This window comes from Meriones unguiculatus, chromosome 7 (assembly GCF_030254825.1).
Source record: "Meriones unguiculatus strain TT.TT164.6M chromosome 7, Bangor_MerUng_6.1, whole genome shotgun sequence".
In the NCBI taxonomy this organism is placed as follows: domain Eukaryota; kingdom Metazoa; phylum Chordata; class Mammalia; order Rodentia; family Muridae; genus Meriones; species Meriones unguiculatus.
Genome location: NC_083355.1, coordinates 7,461,680 through 7,481,428, shown reverse-complemented (window position 1 = coordinate 7,481,428; position 19,749 = coordinate 7,461,680). Strand labels below are relative to the sequence as shown.

Below are 19,749 nucleotides of genomic sequence, written 5' to 3'. Positions count from 1 at the left end.
CGCTAGGCTGATGGTCAGCAAGCCCCAGAAACCCTCTCATCCCCACCCCCGTTCTCCCCATCAACTGAATTTAAGGGTATGTCCCCACAACAAACAGCTTTTTAGATGAGTGCTGAGGAGTTGAACTCAGGTCCTCATGCTTGCACAGTGAATGCTCCTATCCATGGAGCCATCTCCCTAACCTCTGCCTGTAGCTCCTCTTACAGAGCTAGGGCTAGTTTCCATTTCTACTCTGGGCTTCCCCAGCGTTCTCCCTGAAGGTCATTCATTGCTCATCATTGCTCATTGGGCTGCTGATAATAAGTGGCCTTTATTAAGTGTGTTCACCAGGAACCGGCAATCCTCCCTGGTATTGATATTAATTTTTCATTAATTCTCAGAATAAATCTGTAATGCAATTTGTTTTGTAGATTAGCAGGTGCATCAAGGGTCAGGACCTGGTTGGTGTGAGGACAGAACCAGGACGTTTCACATACAGAGCCCCAGGCCCTGTGCTGGGTGTCTCTGGGTGGACATGGGATGGGCAGGTGGCCAGCCAGGAGTTGCCCAGGCTGCACCCCTACACTGGCAATTCATGGGTTCCTGCTGTCTTCCTCCGCACCTGACGCATAGGTTGCTGCTTGGGGCAGGGCGATATCTCTGGGGCAGCCCCTCAACCCCCACCCCCACCCCAAGTCTCTTCTGGCTCAGCAGCACCAGTGCCAAGTGCAGCTGCTGTACATTTTGGGAGTGTTTGAGGGGAGCAGCTGAGAGCCCCACAGCAGATGACCTCACCGGCTCAGAAAGACACGTGCTCTTGTGGCTTTTCCTGGACTCTGCCTGCCCTGAGGGAACCCACAGCCACGGGGAGATGAGTAAGAACAGTGTGGGAACTCCCATAATTAGTTTGATTTTTGGAGAAAACGGCAACTCAGCACCTAGGTGACAGTACGGTGGGGGTGGGGTGGGGGCTCTTACAGGCTCTGCAAACTAGATGAAAACCTGAGTTGCCAAAGGTCTACAAGATGGAGGAAGGTCAGGACTGGAGGTATGGCTCTGTGGTTAAGAGCACAGGCTGCTCTTCCAGACGACCCAAGGCTTGATTCCACATGGTAGATCACAAAGCTCTGTAACTCTAGTTCCAAGAGGTCCGACGCCCTCTCCTGGCGGCTCTGGACACTGCATGCTCAGGGTGCACAGACAATGCAATCAGTACACCCATCCACATAAAATAAAATTAAACTCAAAACTCTAGTTTTCTTATTGGAAAAAAAAAAAAAAAAGGAAGGTGGGCAGGTCAGCACTGTCTGTCATCACTTCTGTATCTCTGTCACCACCTTTCCTCAGGGAAGAGCCACACACTAGCTGCTAAGGGAAAGTGGTGTAGTGTTGAGAGGTCACGGCGTCACTGTCCACCACTGGGGTCATCTGGCAGGGACACAACTGCACACCTAGAAAGAGTCAGCTGTAAGAAGAGGACAGCTGTCTAGCCTGTTCTCTGGGAAAGAGCAGGACTCCAGAGAGGCCTTCAGTGAGCACAGCCCGGGAACAGATGTAATGAACTCTGCTGTCAGTGGACATGCTACAGAGCCGGGTCCCTTTGACTTGCTCCCCTTGTGCCACTGTTACCCCTTGTGCCACTCCTACAGCCCCCAATGATTCGAACTGAACCCAGCTGGGCACGTCCTCTTAGCTGCATACAGCAACTCAAGAAGCCTGCCATGTTCATTGACCAACATGGTCAGGTAAGAGCTGTCCTTACCAGCCCCCGTGAGAGCTTTGGTTTGTGCCTCCTAAATCCACAAAGCCTAAATATTTGATGGCTTCTTACTTTTTCTGAGTTCTAAGGTAGCTGAGGTGTGTAGGCAACTGTGGTCATGGTCCTGGGATGGAGTTTACAAAATTATCATGTGTAATTTTGCTTTCTTTAAACAAACAGACACATGTTACAGGAAAATCTTTTCATTTTAATCCCAGAAATCTGCAGCAGTTGACTATGATTTGCCTCGTGCTCTGGCAGAGTTTTGCCAGCTACAGAGAGTTTCTGCAAGCTGGCATTTGGAATTCTGGGAACTTTTCAGAGGATATATAAATGCTAGAGCCCCATAAGTGCGGCAGGTTGGTGGTTGGTTGCTGTTGGTTTTGCTTTGTCAAGTAGTCATGTGCAAAGAAAAGAGAAGAAATTAGATATCCTGACATCGAAGATCAAATTTGCCCCAAGGAACTTGATACCCCTACTCAGCAGGAAGTAGTTTAATGATAATGATGTCCCATTTCCCCTCTATCCATGATAGAGAAAGGATCTCTCAAAGTGGCCAAAATGCAGGCTACACTTGAGTTTCCTCTTTAGTCTGATTTCTGTGACTGTGTGTATGTGTGTGGTTTTGTTTGGTGGTTTTGGTTTCACTCTGTAGCCCTGGCTACCCTGGAACTCACTGTATATACCAGGCTAGCATGGAAATCTGAAGTCTGTCTGCCTCAACCTCAGGAGCGCGCTGGGATCAAAAGGTGCCCAGCTTGGTCTAGTTTTGTTTGTTGTTTGTTTAGAGACAGTCTTATGTAGCCCACACTGGCCTTAAACTTAGTATGTAAGCCAAGGTTGACCTTGAATTTCTTATTCTCTTGCCTCCATCTCAGAAAGAGAGATACCATATTTTCACTCAATTTTAAAATTAGAAAAAACAAAACACAAAATCAGAAAGTAATGGGGAACAGATATGATCAAAGTATATCCTGTGGATGTATATGCAAACACCATAATGAAAGCCCTTACCCTGTACTATTCTTCATATACACTAATAAAAAATTACTAATCTTTTCATAGAAGAGTTCTAAGGCCTGGTGTGTTGGAGTGTGCCTGTACTTACAGCATTTGGAAGGTGGAGGCAGGAGGATCAGAAGTTCAAAGCTAGACTGTCTTGAAGAGGAAAAAGGGGGGGGGGGAGAAGGAAGAAAGTGGTATAATAGACTAGGAATCTGCCTGGAGTTTGTCTAGGGCAGGAGTTTGCCAGTTACGCTGTGATTGGATGGAAATCTGAGAGCCTGGAGAGTGTGTGGCGGGGTTGGGGGAGGCCCAGGATGGACAAAATAGGATTCCTAATTATATGACCTCATGCTGGCCTCCCAGGGCGGCTGAGCTGAACCTGCCAAGAGTTGAAGAGCTAAGAGCCTGTGAGTGAGCGAGCGAGTGAGCTGTTTCCAGTGGTGGTGGCAGTCCGAAGGTCTGAGTGAGAGTAGGGTGGGGTAGGTGGGAGGCCAGGGATAAAATAATTGTCCTAATAAAAGTGATTGTGGTTTCCTTCCCAACCTCCCTCCTTCTTATTGGATTCACACACACACACAGGCACCTCCCTTCTCTACCCATGTGTCATCAGAATGTCCCCCAGCTTGCAACCCCAGCCAGCCACATTCTCCATCCTGGAACTGATCAGCTTGCAACTCTGATTCATACCATGCCCCACCCCCACTCTGGGAGTCACTCCCCACTAGTTCCCCTGAAACTCAAAACCATTTTTCTAGGGCCCAGTTCCAGCCCCAAATCCCACATCTCGGTGACTCATTTTTCTTTGCCTGGCTCTATCCAAATCTCCAGTGCCCATGCCTGGCCTCAGGTTCACCTCATTCTCTGGAGCTTGTAGCAGCAAGCGCAGTGCTGGCAGGGCCTCAGAAAGGGCTGGATTCTCCTCTGTGTCTGACCACATATCCTGAAGAACTGTTGTACTGTTGCCACTGTCCTGCTGTGAGGATGTAGAAAGTCAAGCCTCGGAGATGGAAAGTAGGGCCGGGCTGTAGATCAGTGGTGGAGCTCTGACCTATCAGGCGCAAGGCCCTGTTCAATCCCAGTACCAAAGGGCTGCCTCGAGTCACTGTTCCATCGCTGTGAAGAGACACCACGACCAAAGCAACTCTTACAGACGAAAGCTTTTCACTGAGTGTTTGCTTACCATTTCGGAGGGTTAGTCCATTATCATCATGGTGTCACAGAGGCAGGCACGGTGCTGGAGAAGGAGCTGAGAGCTACATCCTGACCCACAGCAGCAAGAGAGACACTGGTCCTGGTGTGGGCTTTTCAAACCTCCCAGTCCAGTCCCCACTCACAAACTTCCTCCAACAAGGACATGCCTTCTAATCTTTCCTAGACAGCTTGTCCAGCCTCGGACTAAGCATGCAAATATATGAGCCTAAGGGGGCCAATCTTATTCAAACAAACCATCTCAGGGAATGGGGGAGGGACTTACTAATATCACATGATAAATAAGTAACTAATCTAGCGTCCACTCTGGGAAGGTAGATGAGATTCTGTAATTTTCTTTTTCTTTAAAAATCACATTGTGGGGCTGGAGAGATGGCTCAGAGGTTAAGAGTACTGCCTGCTCTTCCAGAGGTCCTGAGTTCAATTCCCAGCAACCACATGGTGGCTCACAACCATCTATAATAAGATCCAGTGTCCTCTCTGGCGTGCAAGTGTATATGCAGATAGAACATTGTATACATAATAAATAAATAAAATATATATTAAAAAAAATCACATTGTGTGTGTGTATGTGTGTGTGTGTGTGTGTGTGTGTGTAAACTCATGTGTCAAACATAGCACAGTATGGAGGTCAGATGGCAACTTGGGGACATCAGTTCTTTCCTTCCTTCACCATGTGTGCCCAGGGCTGAATGCCACATCATCAGAAGTAGTGGCAAGCCCCTATCCCCACTGAGCCATCCCACCAGCCCCAAATATAGGACTATACCTCCCTTCTTTACTTTTTAAAATTTATTATTATTATTATTATTATTATTATTATTATTATTATTATTATTATTGTGGGCGTGCTCCATTGCACATGCAGGAGGTCAGAGGACAACACTGTGGAATCCATTCTCTTTTTCCACTTTTACATGGGTTCTGGGCTTTGAACTCAGTTTGTCAGGCTTGTGCAGCAAGGGCGGTTGCCCCAAGCTCATGAGAAACACATCTCTCATTGTGTCATTCATGCACCCATCAGCTCATTCATTCATGCAATGAAACTGTGTTTATGTGCTAAGCCGAGCATGCATTCAGCCTGACCCTCAAGGAATTTCCATTCCGGAGATGACTTCAGAAGGGTGGTCTTGCAGGGCAGACGGCACAGAAGAGGCCCGGACATTGTGGCAAAGAGTGACAACCCAGACAAGATCAGAACTAAACAGAGCCGGCTTTCACTAACCCAGGCGCAGGGCTTCCCCACGCACTGGTCACTTTGCCACTTTGCTTGCGCTTTCGGGGGACTTTGCCGGATGCATAACTGTAGGCTTGGATAAGCGTTTTGGCAAAGCCTTTCATGACCGCTAGTGGGCTTTTACAAGTTAGTTAATCTTCCTACACTCCTTCCGCAGACCTCCTCCGGGGAAGGGATGGGAGAAAGGCTTTGCTTCCGACTAGAGGGGCCAGTATCACGTGCCTTCCGAAGGAACAGCGTCTCGGCCGGCCAGGGTTACTAGGCAACCGGTAAACCCCGCAGTTCCCAGCCGTTTGAGCGGCTCTGGAGCTGGACGCGTCTTGGGTGCTTCCCGGGGTCTGTGTGGCTGGAGAAGCCCAGCCGGGAAAAGGGCCAGGCGTCCGGAAGGAGTCCAACCCCGAAAGAAAACCTGGAGAAAGGAGGGAAGAGCCCCTAGGGAAATAATCACTGACAGTGCAAGATACCTAGGAGATAACTTCTAGGAGATCTGTCGGGTGCTGGAATCAAGACCAGCGCTCCTGGCGTTCTCCTCGCTGCCCGGAATATTCTCCAAGCTCCAGGACTTCCGCAACCTCCAAGCACTTTGACTCCTGCACCACTATCCCACCAGGCCCCGAAGTGGGCTGTCCCGGATTGGGCGGGACTTTTTTCGGGCTTTCAGGTGAATGGAGCAAAAGTTCAGTCCGGGGAGGATGGGGCTATTAAGCAGAAGAGCTTTCAGTTAAGGGGAGGGAGAGGCACACGCCTGCTGATGCAGGAGGATTGCCGAGAGTCTGAGGCCAGCCTAGACGACTCAGTGCACTTCAGGCCAGCTGGACTAAGAGTAAGACCCTGCCTCAAAAGACTAAGAGATGGGGCTGGAGGGATGCCTCAGCAGCTAAGAGTGAGCACTGCTCTTGCAGAGGACCTGGAGTTCGATTCCCAGCACCCACACCAGGTGACTGACAACCCCTGTAACTCCAGCTCCAGGGCATCTGACACTTGGCCTCCACCCCACCTGCACTTGCATGCATGTATACCCACACACAGAGACACACGCACATGATTAAAAATAAACAAGAAGAAAGAGGTGGAAGGGGTAACTGTGGGAGATCACAAGTGTTGTAGGCTGGGTACAGGCACTATGTATAAATGCACCCTTTCGTTTGCCCCTCGGTCTGGGGGGCTGGCCCTATAAAGCACATTAGGGTCATGGAAACATTTTCCTAGCCTTGTCCAGAAGGTTCTCAAAGATATGGGAAAGACACAAAGATTCCTCCCTCTCTATTCCTCCCTTAAGCAAGGCTGCTCAGTTCCAGGCACCCTGGCCGGCTGCCCCAGCGGACAAAGGCTGCACCTCCTTCTGGCCTCCTCCTCACACTGACATCCCTGCTTCTTGCCACTCCCTGGGTTTCCCTCCCAGCTGTGGTACCATGCTTTCTGTTAAGCCACAAGGGGTTCTCTCTAGGAATGATTTTGCTGGTTATCCTTGCAGGAGGCAAGATTTTTTATGTTGGGCCACGATGCGGGAAATGATTGGGTGTTTGGACCAGGGTATGGTGGGCAGATCTTTGTGGCCCTAGGTCTGAGACTTGTGGGTGTAGCTCAGTGTAGCGCTAGTATATGTGAGGTTCTAGAGTCCGTATTTATTGGTGTGTGTGTGCATGAGAGAGAGAGAGAGAGAGAGAGAGAGAGAGAGAGAGAGAGAGAGAGAGAGAAAGAGGTAGGGAGGGAAAAAAGTGACAGAGAGAGAGAGAAGACTGATTCTGCATGCTTCTGGGTCTGTAGGTTCCCATAGGGACACTCTCCCCCCGAAACTCCTAGGCAACAATACTCTTCGTCCCCTCTGCTACCCCACCCCCTTTGCAGACACCGTGCTCAGACCCTGCTTGGGGAAGCTCCACCCTGCAGCACTTGTCTCCCAAAAGAGGGGAAAGATCGGCTGTGACGCCCTTGGCTGACCTTGCCCGTTTATCTTTGCACCCTGTTAGCTTGTGAGAAAAGAGCCTGTACTGGGTCTTTGAACGTCCCCCTTTAAATGTCCCCTCTGTCTGCTGCCAGACACAAGACAATGCCTCTGTTCTCCATGAGGGCTTGGCCTTGGGAAACACCAAGTAAGGAAGCAAAGCTGTTAGAATCTGACGGGGGCTGAAGAGGCTGGTGTTTTCTTCCCAGGATTTTCTCATTCTCTTAAGCATCCTTGTGTCGCCCTAGGAGCCAGCTGTGTCACGGCAGTTGGAGATGGAGAGAGACAGCCCCTAATTGCCTGGATCCAGCTGCCGGGGCTGGGAGACACAGGTGCTTTTCACCCTGGTGGAAGACAGAGAGAGTTTAATTGACTTTGCATTCTTTTCCCCAAGGCCTCAATTCTGTCCAGACAGAGTGAAGACATCAGGGCACCCTTATGCAGACTGCTGCTTTGCCCACCCCTCTGCCCTCTGAGCCACCGCTCCCACCAAACCACTGTCTCCAGGAGTATGGTTTGGGTTGGCTTTGGGGGTGGCTGGAAACATGGTTTTGTTGCGTTTGTGGCTTGTTTTGGAGACAGTTTCATGTAGCTCAATCTGGCCTTGCACTCCTGATTCTTCCACTTCTACCTCCTAAGGACTGGGCTTACAGGCATGTGCCACCATGCCTAGCAGGTCACGCTGCCTTCAGGGAGCGATATATGGATGCCAAGAGACTGAGGAGTTATTCTCACTTCCCTTTCTTCTCACTCACCCCCTGTTCCAGCAGTTCCTTTCTACCCTGGCACCTGCTTCTAGATGGACAGCTCAGCCCCGAGGCTTTCAGAACTCAGCAGCTAGAGCCATGGGTCTGACTCCTTATAACCATGGAGGCTTACAGTTTCTGCTTGTATATTTAGAGCTGCAGCCCATTTTGGGTTCATTTTTGCACATGGTATGGGACAGTGTTCGTAATGCCTTTTTGCTTGGGAATACCCAGTCATCCCAGCACTGCCAGTCAAAGAGCCTATTCTCTCTCTGTTACAACCCTTGGTTTGTCAGAGATCAGCTGACCATAAACATGAAGGTTTATTTCTGAGCTTTCAGTTCTGTCCGTTGATCATGTGTCTCTTTACATCAGAGCATAACTGCTTTCATTACTCATGGTTGGTTTTATTGACTGATCAGATCAATTGATCACTCAATTGACTTTTTAATTCTTTAAAGATCTATCTATCTATATAGCATTCTGCCTGCATGTACACCTGCACACCAGAATAGGGCACCAGATCTCACTGTAGATGGTTATGAGCCACCATATGGTTGCTAGGAATTGAACTCAGGACCTTTGGAGGAACAGACAGTGTTCTTAACCTCTGAGTCATCGATTGATTTTTTTTTTAAGTTTTTTGAGTAAAGGTCTCACTGTGTAACCCTGACTGGCCTGACACTCATTCTATAGATTAGGCTGGCCTAGAATTTGCACCGATTCTCCTGCCTCTGCTTCTTCAATGTTGAGATTACAGACATACCACCATAGCTAGAACATACTTGGGTTTTATTGTCTGTCTCCCCCACCTCCTCTTTCCTCTCTCTTCCCGCTTTCCCCTTTCCTCTACCCCATCCCCTCTCTCTTCCTTCTCTGTGTGCATCTGTCTTTGAAATGGGATAATTTAATTTTCAAAAACAAATGTTTTTAAGATTTTTTTTAAAAATGTTTATCTTATGTGTATGAATGTTTTGCTGCATATATACTTGATACCCTCAGAAGATAACATCAGACCCCCTGGAACTGGAGTTACAGGTGGTTGGGAGCTGTCATGTGGGTGCTGGCAGTCAGACCCTGGTCCTCTGAAAGAACAGCAAGTTCTCTTTACCGCTGAGCCATCTCTCCAGCTTCTTGGGAAAGTTTTATTTTTATGTATGTGCATGTGTGTTGGCCTGCTTGTCAGCCATGTAGTGCTAGGAACCAGACTCCTCTGCAAGAGCAGGTCGGTGTGTGCTGTAACCTCCCAGCTATCTCTCCAGCACCAGGTAGGGTCTGGCGTAACTCCAGCTGAAAGGCTAAGTCCAACGGTCGACATATAATGGCCCAGATGGCCAGCCTCCTGTGCTCAGCTCCTGACGCACGTGGTTAGAAGGATCAAGGTTCCTTTGTGTTGAGTGGAGGGAAGTTGGCGGGATTGACATTCTGTATTCACAGGACTTTGGTAAGGAGACCCCTTCTCTCACTGTGTCTGCATGACAGCCCTGTTATAGAACCTTTGCAGTCAGCTCTGGAAGGCTAAGTGACCCGGCCGAGGGCACACTGCTGGTGAAGGTAGGGGCACAACTCCAGGGTCTGGCCAACCTTCTTTACAGTTTTTTTTTTTTTAATTGAGAGAGAGAGCACGCACGTGCAAGCCACTGGGCACACGTGGAGGCTAGGCGACGACTCATTGGAGACAGTCCACTCCTTTCCATCAGTAGGTTCCGGGCGATTGAACTCGGGTCATGAGGATTGTGCCCCAAGCACCTTTACCTCTGAGCCATCTGGCTGGCCCTCATTCTTTATTCTCATGACCAAGTAGCCCCAACCGGGGAGTTCCCAGTTCCACTTGAAGAAGCCACTTGGCTTTGTCCCTTCTGAAAGTGGTTCACAGCTCTACGTAGGTAGAACGATGCACGAGGCAGAGATGCCCAGTGTGGCAATCAGAGGTGAGTCAGAGCCTGGCACTCTGGCGCTCTGGCATGGATGAGCCTTTGGCACAGTGAGCTGCTGGGGGCTCTTAAGAGATTGCGGTCTCTCTCATCTGTGTGCCTGGTGGTTTCAATCTTGAGTGAGGTGGTGGATTTAGCCCAGCGTCATAGTCATCAGGATTGCTTTCTCCTCCCAGTAAGTGTATTGATTTGGTAGAAAGTGTGTAATTTTGTGGGTAAGAACTTCAAAGCCAGGCAGACCAGCCGGCGTGTCTGTCAGTTCTGTGACGCTGGGTAGGTCACCTAAAGGTATGAATGTTGTTCAAGAAAAATGGTGATTTCTACTGCCCACCTCAGAGAGCAAGAACGAGAACCAAACAGTACAATTTATCCTTAGGATACAGTTGGCACTCAGGTGAGTTAAGAGATCTTGTTATTTGGGGTTTGTTTGTTTAAAGATCTACTTTTCTGACCGTGGTGGCTCATGCCTTTAATCTCAGTACTCAGGATGAAGCAGCAGATGGACCTACAAGTTTGAAGGCAGCTTGGTCTACATGGTTAGTTCCAGAGAGTGAGACCCGGTCTCAAAATCAGATATCAGATTTATTTAGCTCTGTGTGTGTGTGTGTGTGTGTGTGTGTGTGTGTGTGTGTGCGCATGCGTGGGAGGGAGGGCGGCAGAGGGGAGGGGGAGGGGGCACGTACACACATGCTCTCTCAGAGGCCAGAAGGTGGCACCAGATCCTCTGGAGCTAGAGTTTCAAGCAGCCAGAGAACCAAACTCCAATCCTTGATAAGAGCAGCAAGTACTTTAGGTCACAGAGTCACCTCTCCAGGCCCATTTTAGGCAAGGTCTTACTATATATCATAAGCTTCTTTCAAAGCACAGGCTGGCCTTGAACTCGTGGCAATCCTCCTGCTTCAGTCTTCCAAGTGCTGGGAGTGTGTGAGCCAAGTGATGATACTTGGCATCAGATGGGGGTACAGGTTGGCTCTCTCTGTGTGTGTGAGAGCGTGTGTATTTCGTTTGTCTTTTTTGTTTTCATGTTTCGTGTTTTGAGACAGTGTCTCACGCAGCCCAGGATGGCTTTGAACTTGCTGTGTAGCCTAGGATGATTTTCCAGATCGCCCTACCTCCACCCCTTCAAAGTGCTGGGATCACGGACATGTGCCCAGCTGAATGAGAGTGTCTTTGAAAGATTTTATGTGTGTGTGTGTGTGTGTGTGTGTGTGTGTGTGTGTGTGCTGTGAGGGAGAGGGAGTTTGGGGTGTTTTGCCTGCATCCTGCGTGGACGGCTATGTACCACGTGTGTGCAGTGCCTACAGAGGCCAGAAGAGGGTGAAGTCGGATGCCCCCAGCACTGCGGTCACAGATGCTTGTGAGCTGCCCTGTGAGGGATGGGAATCAGCCTCCTGGTCCTCTGCAGTGCTCCTAACTGCAGAGCCATCTCTCCAGCATAGCTTCCGGAGAGATCCTCTAAGAGTCCCTACCCTGACTCCCTGCAAAGCAGATGGAAAGCCCTGCCCTGCCTCCGGCGGGACCAGGGGAGACGAGCAGCTTCTGGTGGGACCCCTCCCTCATCTCACCTCACATTCTTCCTCCATCCCACCGCAGCCGTCAGAGCCATCACCATGGAGATCGTCTACGTATACCTCAAGAAGCGCAGCGAGTTCGGGAAGCAATGCAACTTCTCCGACCGCCAGGCGGAGCTGAACATCGACATCGCCCCCAACCCGGAGCTGTCCGCACTGTATGTGGAGCGGAACCCAGTGGACACGGGCGTCCAGTGCTCGGCTAGCATGTCGGAGCATGAGGTGGGTTCCTGCCCTGAAGACCTACGGTGGTCGGTGGGGAAACTGGCTCTGCCTGGGAACTAGGTAGAGTGGATGAGAACAGGTGCTGCAGGTACATGGGCAGAGTCACCCCAAGACTCACTCCAGGATCAGGAATAGACAACACCGACTCTTCTTGGGCCAGAGCCTGGGTGTCCAAGCTAGGTGTGTCCACAGAATACACAAGGCAAGTCCACATTCTGGATCGCTGTTGATGTGCAGTTTCTATAGAAGGTTTGGAGGATTAATCACTGCTACCTCTCAGGATGGGTGGGAGGATTCCTGGGCCCATTCAGCTCCAGATATGGCCAAGGACAGCTGTGAATGTGGCCTAGTACAAACTGGTAAACCTACTTAGGGCATTATAAGGATTTATTTACTGTGTGTGTGTGTGTGTGTGTGTGTGTGTGTGTGTGCGTGCACGCTTTTGAAGTATGTGGCAGAGTGGTCGTGTATCCCAGCTTGGTCTTGACCTTGCCAAGACAAGAATGACCTTGAGTTTCTGATCCTCCTGCCTCCATCTCCCAAGTCTGATTTTTAAAGATTACGTCTATGTCCTCTGTGTAGCAGTGTGTGAGTGTATGTGTGTGTGTGTGTGTGTGTGTGTGTGTGTGTGTGGTGTGCACAAGCACACGTGTTGACTAAGTGGTTACTGAATATAAACTTTGTAGATGATAGTGATTGATACTGATACTGCAATATAAAAAAAAAAATTGGACATACCTAGAACCAAAATGTTCCTCCTAGGGCTTCTGGGGCCTTTGAGATGTTACTGGAGTCATTCTTGGTGTTTGGCCCTTCTGAGAGAACTATCCAGAGGGGCTTAAGAAAAAGCAAGTGTTGCATAGGAAGTTCTCACCAGAATGGCCCCAGGAATGCTGCATCCGCATGAAGTAAGGGACCAACCCCCGATTCTGCCAGCCACACTGAAAATCGTGTGGAATGGGCTAACCCATCTGACCGTGCCCAGGATCTACCAGTATCACTTGGTTTGGCCAAAACACTTTTGCAGTCTCTCGGGGGTGAGTGATCCTGATGATTCTCGTACGAATGAGCTTTTTGCTCTCCCAGCCTGATTGCTGTTTCCAGCTCACGGCACAGCACACCCCCCGGGGCTTTGCAGCTGTAACCCATCCCTGGCAAAGCATCTCACTTTAGGAGAGCTGGAAAGGCAATGGAGCAGACAGTTAGTGGGGATGGGGATTCTTTCCCCACAAGACAATGATGAGCTTTGGACCTCCAGACAGGGGTTTGCGGCGCTGTAGCTCAGTTGGTAAAGAGCTTGCCTAGCATACATAGAAGGCCCTGGGTTCCATCCCAAATGTTGCAAAAAACCCTGTGATCCAGGCATAGTGGTGCACGTCTTTAATCTCAGCACTCAGAAGGCAGAGGCAGGTGATTCTCTGAGTTTGAGGCCAACTTTATTTACACATACCAAGTTCCAGGCCAACTAGGGCTACATAGTGAGACCCTGTCTCAAATAGATAGATGAATAGATAGATAGATAGATAGATAGATAGATAGATAGTAGATAGATAAAACCAAGTATGGTAGTATAGGCTTATAGTCCCAGCAGGAAGACCAGAAGTTCAAAGTTATCTCAAGCTACATAGTAAGTTTGAGGCCTGGGCTACATGAGACCCTGCCTCAAATGTAGGATGAATGAATAGTTGATTGGATAAATAAGTAAGTATGGGGGAGGGATGGGAAGAGTGGGAGGGAATCAAGAAGTCAGCTTTAGCTGGGAGACCTGTCCTGCCAGCTCCGAAGAATGCATAAGGCAAACCCACCCTGGGAGTTGCTGTTGATTGCCAGTCTCTGTGATGCTGAAGGATGGAGGATTAATAACTGTTAATATGATGTCTCCCAGGATGAATGGGTGGGCTCGTGGGCCTATTTAAGGTAAAGATGGAACTGGTTTTTCCATGCCCACCATTGTTCCTCCCCTGCAAAGCAGTAGTACTGTTGAGGCCACCTGAGGGGACCTTCACTTTGTGGCATTGGTCAGGGTACCCCTTCTTCAGTACCCATTTAAGAGCTTAGGGTCCCGGGATCTAAGTTTGCAGAAATGTCTGAATGGTTAGACCCAAGACAGACGGCTTCTCTCCTGTGGTTCTCTGTTTAGGCCAACACGGAGCGGTTTGAGATGGAGAGCTGCGGGGTCAACCATGTCGAGGGGGGCTGGCCCAAGGATGTGAACCCCCAGGAGCTGGAGCAGACCATCCGCTTCCGGAAGAAAGTGGAGAAAGACGAGAACTACATCAACACTGTCATGCAGCTGGGCTCGGTTAGGCTCCCTCCAGCTTCAGCTGTCCCACACCACTCCCCCAGCTTGGACTGTGCCCTTCAGGCTGTGCATGGATAGCCCCGGGTAGGCTTCTGTAGCTCCCAGCCAGAGAAGGGGGACCTCACAGATGATCATAAGGACCTATATCCAAACAGGTTTTAGGGAGAGTCTGAAATGCTGGAAGAGGGATGGCAGAATGGCTCAGCTGGTAAAGGCCCTTGTCCCCAAGGCTGATCACTTGAGTTGGTGCCTGGAACCCTCATGACAGTAGGGGAGAACTCACTCCTGTAAGTTGTGCTCTGACTTCCACATGTGCAATGCTGAGCATCCTCTCTCCTCAAAAAACCAGGCTCACAAACAAAATGATGATGATGATGAAGAAGAAGAAGCCTCTTGGGTAAAGGGTATCCCCAAAGAGCCCTATCAATCAGCCAGCAATGTTCATTCAGCAGAATTTTAAGTCTCCGCCAGACAGAATGGAGGCTGCAAACTGAATTTCACGTGCCTTCTGCCCCAAAAGAGTTTGTAACTCACTCCACCAGTCCAAGACAGACAGACACACAGACTTTGTGTGACACCATTCAAAGGGACCCTGTCAGAGACAGGGACTTTACAGTTTGCACCGTAGGGACAGAATTTCCTGCTGAAGGGATCAAAGAAGGCTAGACCTTGTAGAACATCAGAAATGATGGGGGTGGTGGGGGGCTTTGGAGTGGTTTGTCCTGTACATAAGCGGTTCTTGGGCCAGGCTTGTATCCCTGTGTCCCCAAGAACCAATTGTAACTCCTTGGAGGTGACCCTACCCCCACCGAACAAGGGCAGGGGCCACTCCATGTTTCTTGTCCTTCTCAGGCTGCAGGACAGCCCTGCTGGGCGGGGGCAGAGCTCTCTTGGCTGGTAAGAACCCTTGGTGTCTCCACAGATCATGGAGCACTGCATTAAGCAGAACAACGCCATTGACATCTACCAGGAGTATTTTGATGATGAGGAGGCCGTGGAGGTGACTGAAGAGGCTCCTTCGGCCAAGACCATCAATGTCTTCAGGTAGCACCCAGAGGGAGGGTAGGGTTCCAGGTCCCTAGAGCTGGAATGACAGGAACGCTGCCCAGTGAGGATGCTGGGAACTAGACTATCTACGGGAGTCTGATGCCCTCTTATGCAGGCACCAGGCATGCATGTGGGGCATACACACACACACACACAGACAAAACACTCATACATATGAAATAAATAAATCTTTCAAAAATGGACTGACCTTAGTTTTTCACGTAGTTTTAGGTTCTCATCAAAACGGAGTCGAGTGCAGAGCGCCTTCATATATATAGCTCCCTGCCTCCCTCCCTGAGCACACAGCAAACCTCGGAATGATGTTTTACACACCTATAGTCCTAGCACTTGAATCAGGAGGATTGGAAGTTCTAGGCAGTCTGGGCTACTTAGTGAAACGTTATCTTAAAAAGAATAAATAAATAAATAAAATAAAGCCAGGTATGGTGGCATTCGCCTTTAATCCCAGAACTCAGGGAGGCAGAGGCAGGAAGATTGATGTGAGTTGGACGCCAGCCTCGTCTACAAAGTCCAGGATATTCAAGGCTACACAGAGAAACCTTGTCTCGAAAAACAAAACAACAAGAACAAAAATAAAACATGATATCAGCATATGCCTGTAGTTCCAGCGTTTGAGAAGCAGAGGCAGGAATGTCAGGAGTTCAAGATCATCCTCAGACTCAGATACATAGGGAGTCTGAGGTGAGTTTGGGCTACATAACACCTTGTTTAAAATAAACAAACAAGCCTGTAATCCCAGCCCTTGGAAGGCAGAGCCAGGCAGATCTTGTAGTGAGTCCAAGTGAGTCCAGGACAGCCAGGGCTCCACAGAGAAACCCTGTCTGGAAAAACCAAAACCCAACCAACCAAATAAACAAAAAGTAACAGCTAACCAATCAGCCAAATCCCTGCTATGCAGAGGCCCTGGTTTCCACCAGGGGGCATTCTTGGCCATCATAGTCTGCGGATTTGGTTTTTACTGCCCTAAAACCTCCTTGTTTTCCCTATCCATTCTCCTGCCCTCCAACTTCCTGGTACCCACTGATCTTTTTGTCACCACCAAATCTTTTTGTCACACTTGCACAATGCCATACGCTTTGTGGCCCATTTAGTCTGGCTTCTCTTGCTCACTAATGGGCTTGTTTCTCTGAATCCTTGCTTTCCCTCCCCTTCCCTTTTCCTTCCTTCCTTCCCTCCTTCCTTTTCTTGTCTTTATTTCTGCGACAGGCTCTCCTGTACTTCAGGCTGGCCTGGGTTCACTATGTAGCCATCACCGGTCCTGAGTTCCTGGTCCATGTGTCTCTGTCTCCTAGGTGCTGAGATTACAGCTTTATTTTATGTGAGGGATCAAACTCAGGGTTTCATCCATGTAAGCAAGACTCTAGCTAGCAAACTATATCCCCATCCCCACCCCTGCCCCCTCTTTTTTGTTAGGATTGGGGTCAGGGTTATAGGTGTGTGCTGCCATGCCTAGCTGAACAGGAGTTTTGAACTCATTTTGGCAAATACCAAGTAACCAAGTAGCTGAATTCTCACTTCGTTTATGCTGATAATCATGGGATCAGGCTTCCGATCAAAACTTCCATCAGTAAATGTGTTTAAACTCATGGTTACACAGAGAAACCCTGTCCCAAAACAAAACAAAAAAAGTGTTTAAACTAGGGCAGCATGGTAGTGCATGCCTTTTGATCCCAGCTCTAGAGAAGCAGAGGAAGCCACTTTTCCAGAGTTCAAGTCCAGCCTGGTCTACATAGTGAGTTTCATGCTAGCCAGGGCTACACAGTGAGACCCTGTCTTAAAAAAAAAAAAAGCAGCTCATTGTGGTGACACACATAAGTGTCAGTTAGGGCTACACAGACACAGGCACTGCCTTTCAGGGGACACAGCCTGAGTTGGAAGCGTGTGGGCCTAGTATGTGTAGGAGGCTCTGGGTTGCACCAGAACCTTATAACCTGGGTGCAGTAGTGCATGCCTATATTCTCAGCACTTGGGAGGTGGAAGCAGGAGGATTGGAAACTAAAGGTCGTCCTAGTTCAAGGCCAGCCTGGGTGGGATACATGAGGTCTTACTGATGGGGGGGGGGATTAGCCTAGACTTTACTCATTTGTTTCCCTGGCTAATTCTTCTTACATTCTAGGTGGGGCCATTGGATTTGGTTTCTTATTTAAAGGAGTCTTGTCAACTCTGGGGTTTCTGTGGGGTTTGTTTTGTTTAATTTTTTTTTTTGAGATAGGATCTGTGTACTCTGGAGTGATGAGTCACAGGCAAGAGCCACCCACCACCCGTGGTGCAGCCTCAACCTTGTAAAAACAATTCCTAATTGAGAACACTTTCTTAGATCTTCTCTTTTTGAAAAGGAATCTGATAAATACAGACTTAAGGGACCCTTTCCTCCAGCCCTCTGCTTTCCCTTCTCTTCCCTCCAGGGACCCTCAAGAGATCAAGCGGACAGCCACTCACCTCTCCTGGCACCCTGATGGTAACAGGAAGCTGGCTGTGGCTTATTCCTGCTTGAATTTCCAGCGAGCTCCCATGGGCATGAGCCATGACTCCTACGTCTGGGACCTGGGTGAGAAACAGCTGGTTTCAACAACCAGGGAGGACTGAGGGGCCAGGTCAGAGGCCAGCAAAACTTGGGGAGCTGAGGGTAGAAATAAGGAGTCAAAGACACTCTGGGGAGGGGGGACCAGAGGCAGAAAGAAGACTCTTTCCCTCCAGACCAGATCGAGAAGGTTCCCGTCTACTCTACATTTGCCTCCCGCACTGGAGACAGACTCCGAGGCCTTGAGAGTGTTAGGCAATTGCTAGAGCCCAGCCCATCTGGGGCCATTAAGACCCAGATCCACGGCATCCATACCAGAAGGACTCCTACTTGCCCAAGCAGAGGGAAGTCACCTCACCTTTGCTGACACTTGCCTTTCATTCACACAGACAGTGACAGACCATTTTCTACAGGGAATAGTGGTGGTGACATTTTTGTTTGTGGGGTGAGCATGTGTGTCATAGCGCACACGTGGAGGTCGGATGACCTCTTTGTGGGCTCAGTTCTCTTCTTCCGCCTTTATCCAGACTGAACTCGGGTCACTCCTGGCCTGGGCAGCAAGTGCTTGTACCTACTGAGCCAGCTCACTGCTAACCTTGGTAGGAATAATCTCTGTAGGGGAGTAGTCTTCAGGCTGTAAGCCTGGTGAGGAGAGAGCTATGGTGGACATTCTTTGCACAAACTCTCAATACTCTCAGCCCACCGAGGAAGGCTTTCCCATTCCTCTGAGCCTCACCTCCAACAGGGAAGGTGGAGGATGATGCTTTGTGGTTCCTCCATGGGCCTGAGGTTCTGGGGTCCTTGGCACGGCTGGGCCCATGTCAACAGCACAAAAGCACACTTTCACTCAGAACTCCCCTCACTTGGACTTCCTCCACTTCCTACACCTTAGGAGAAAGCTTTCATTTCATACCAAGCCTGGGGAGTGGATTAGAACTGGAATTCAGTATGTGAACACACACCCCAATCCTGATCTCCAGCCCCCAAATAAAGCCACTAGCCAAGATTCAGGCAGAAGAGACTGGGGATGGGGGGCCGGGGTGTGTGCTGGGGGATGGATAGACTCTTCTGCTGTCTTTGTCACCCTCTGCATGTAGCAGGGGTTAAACTGATGGGCCCTGTCCTTTTTCTGGGCAGGCCTAATGGATTTTTTTTTTCTTTTCTTTTCCTCTTCATTCTAGAAAACCCCAACAGACCTGAAATTGCCCTGAAGCCATCTTCTCCTCTCATCACCCTAGAGTACAACCCCAAGGATTCCCACGTGCTCCTAGGGGGCTGCTACAATGGGCAGATAGGTAAGGGGGACCCCTGCCCCAGCCAGGCAGGGCACTGCCAACCCACACATGTCCGCCAGGACTCAGCGGACAGGTCATTCATTCGGAAAGCTGATCACTTCGGTCACCTAGGAGTCAAGGTTACACAAATAGTCTAGGCTGGCCCCTCCAGTCCTAGGCATGCAGGTAAGTCTAACATTAGCAGGAAATAAGGTTTCAAAAATAATTCAGGTGGGGGAGATAGCTCGGTGGGTAAGGGTGCCTGACACCCATGCCTCATGACCTGAGTTGATCTGTGCAACCCACGTGATGGGCAGAGAGTTATCCTCTGACATGTCCTCATGTCCTTTACAGATGTGCCATGTCATAGGTGCACCTGCACATATAAACATATATAATAAATAAATAAAATGTAGGGTGTTTTTTTTTTAAGCTGTAGTTCAAATAAAGTCAAGGACCCGGGCTGGGGAGAAGGGGTCGTGAGGGCCACTGTGGAGTCCCATCTTGGGAGAGGTGTCCGGGAAAAGTACTTGGGGTGGCAGTTCCTGAAAGAACAGTCCATCATGGCGCGGTGTGGGGGCCGGGGGGGGGGGGAGCAAGGCAGCAGAAGAGCGCTGGTCCCTGGTTGGGGGAGGAGTTCGCAAAGGGGCTCCCACATCAGGTCCACCAGGAAGCATCGAGTTCCTCAGGAAGTAAAGCTGTTCCCTCAGCAACGCGCTTCCTCCAGCTAGTGTCCACACGAACATGTGGGCATGTCCATTTGTTTGTTTGTTTACTTATTTACTGGACTTCCTTACAGAGCACAGGGGAGAGGTTTCCAACAGGGGTTCATGCCCCCTCCTCTCCCCTCCCCAAAGCCTTTGTCCAGCAAGGTGAGAACTTCCCCAGAGCTGCAACCCCTCCCCCAAGGCTGTGCACTCCAGCCCCTCCCTGAGGCTACTTAGGGTACTTAGGGTAGAGCCGAATACCACTGG

The 19,749-nt window shown here is 49.7% G+C and overlaps 1 protein-coding gene across 2 annotated transcripts in view; it reads left to right on the top strand.

Annotated features, from left to right (window-relative positions):
- Positions 1–5,496: 5,496 nt before the first annotated feature.
- Positions 5,497–19,749, top strand: part of Dnai2 (dynein axonemal intermediate chain 2) — a 33,935-nt gene continuing 19,682 nt past the window's right edge. Inside the window, exons 1-6 of one of the 2 annotated variants that reach the window (XM_060386440.1) lie at positions 5,497–5,850; positions 11,408–11,607; positions 13,751–13,912; positions 14,835–14,956; positions 17,386–17,528; positions 18,683–18,796. In XM_060386440.1, coding sequence (XP_060242423.1) covers positions 11,425–11,607; positions 13,751–13,912; positions 14,835–14,956; positions 17,386–17,528; positions 18,683–18,796 — 724 coding nt within the window. In that variant the 5' untranslated portion in view covers positions 5,497–5,850; positions 11,408–11,424. Of the gene's footprint in view, positions 5,851–10,039; positions 10,209–11,407; positions 11,608–13,750; positions 13,913–14,834; positions 14,957–17,385; positions 17,529–18,682; positions 18,797–19,749 lie in introns of those variants that run through there. The other variant, XM_060386439.1, reaches the window with a different exon arrangement.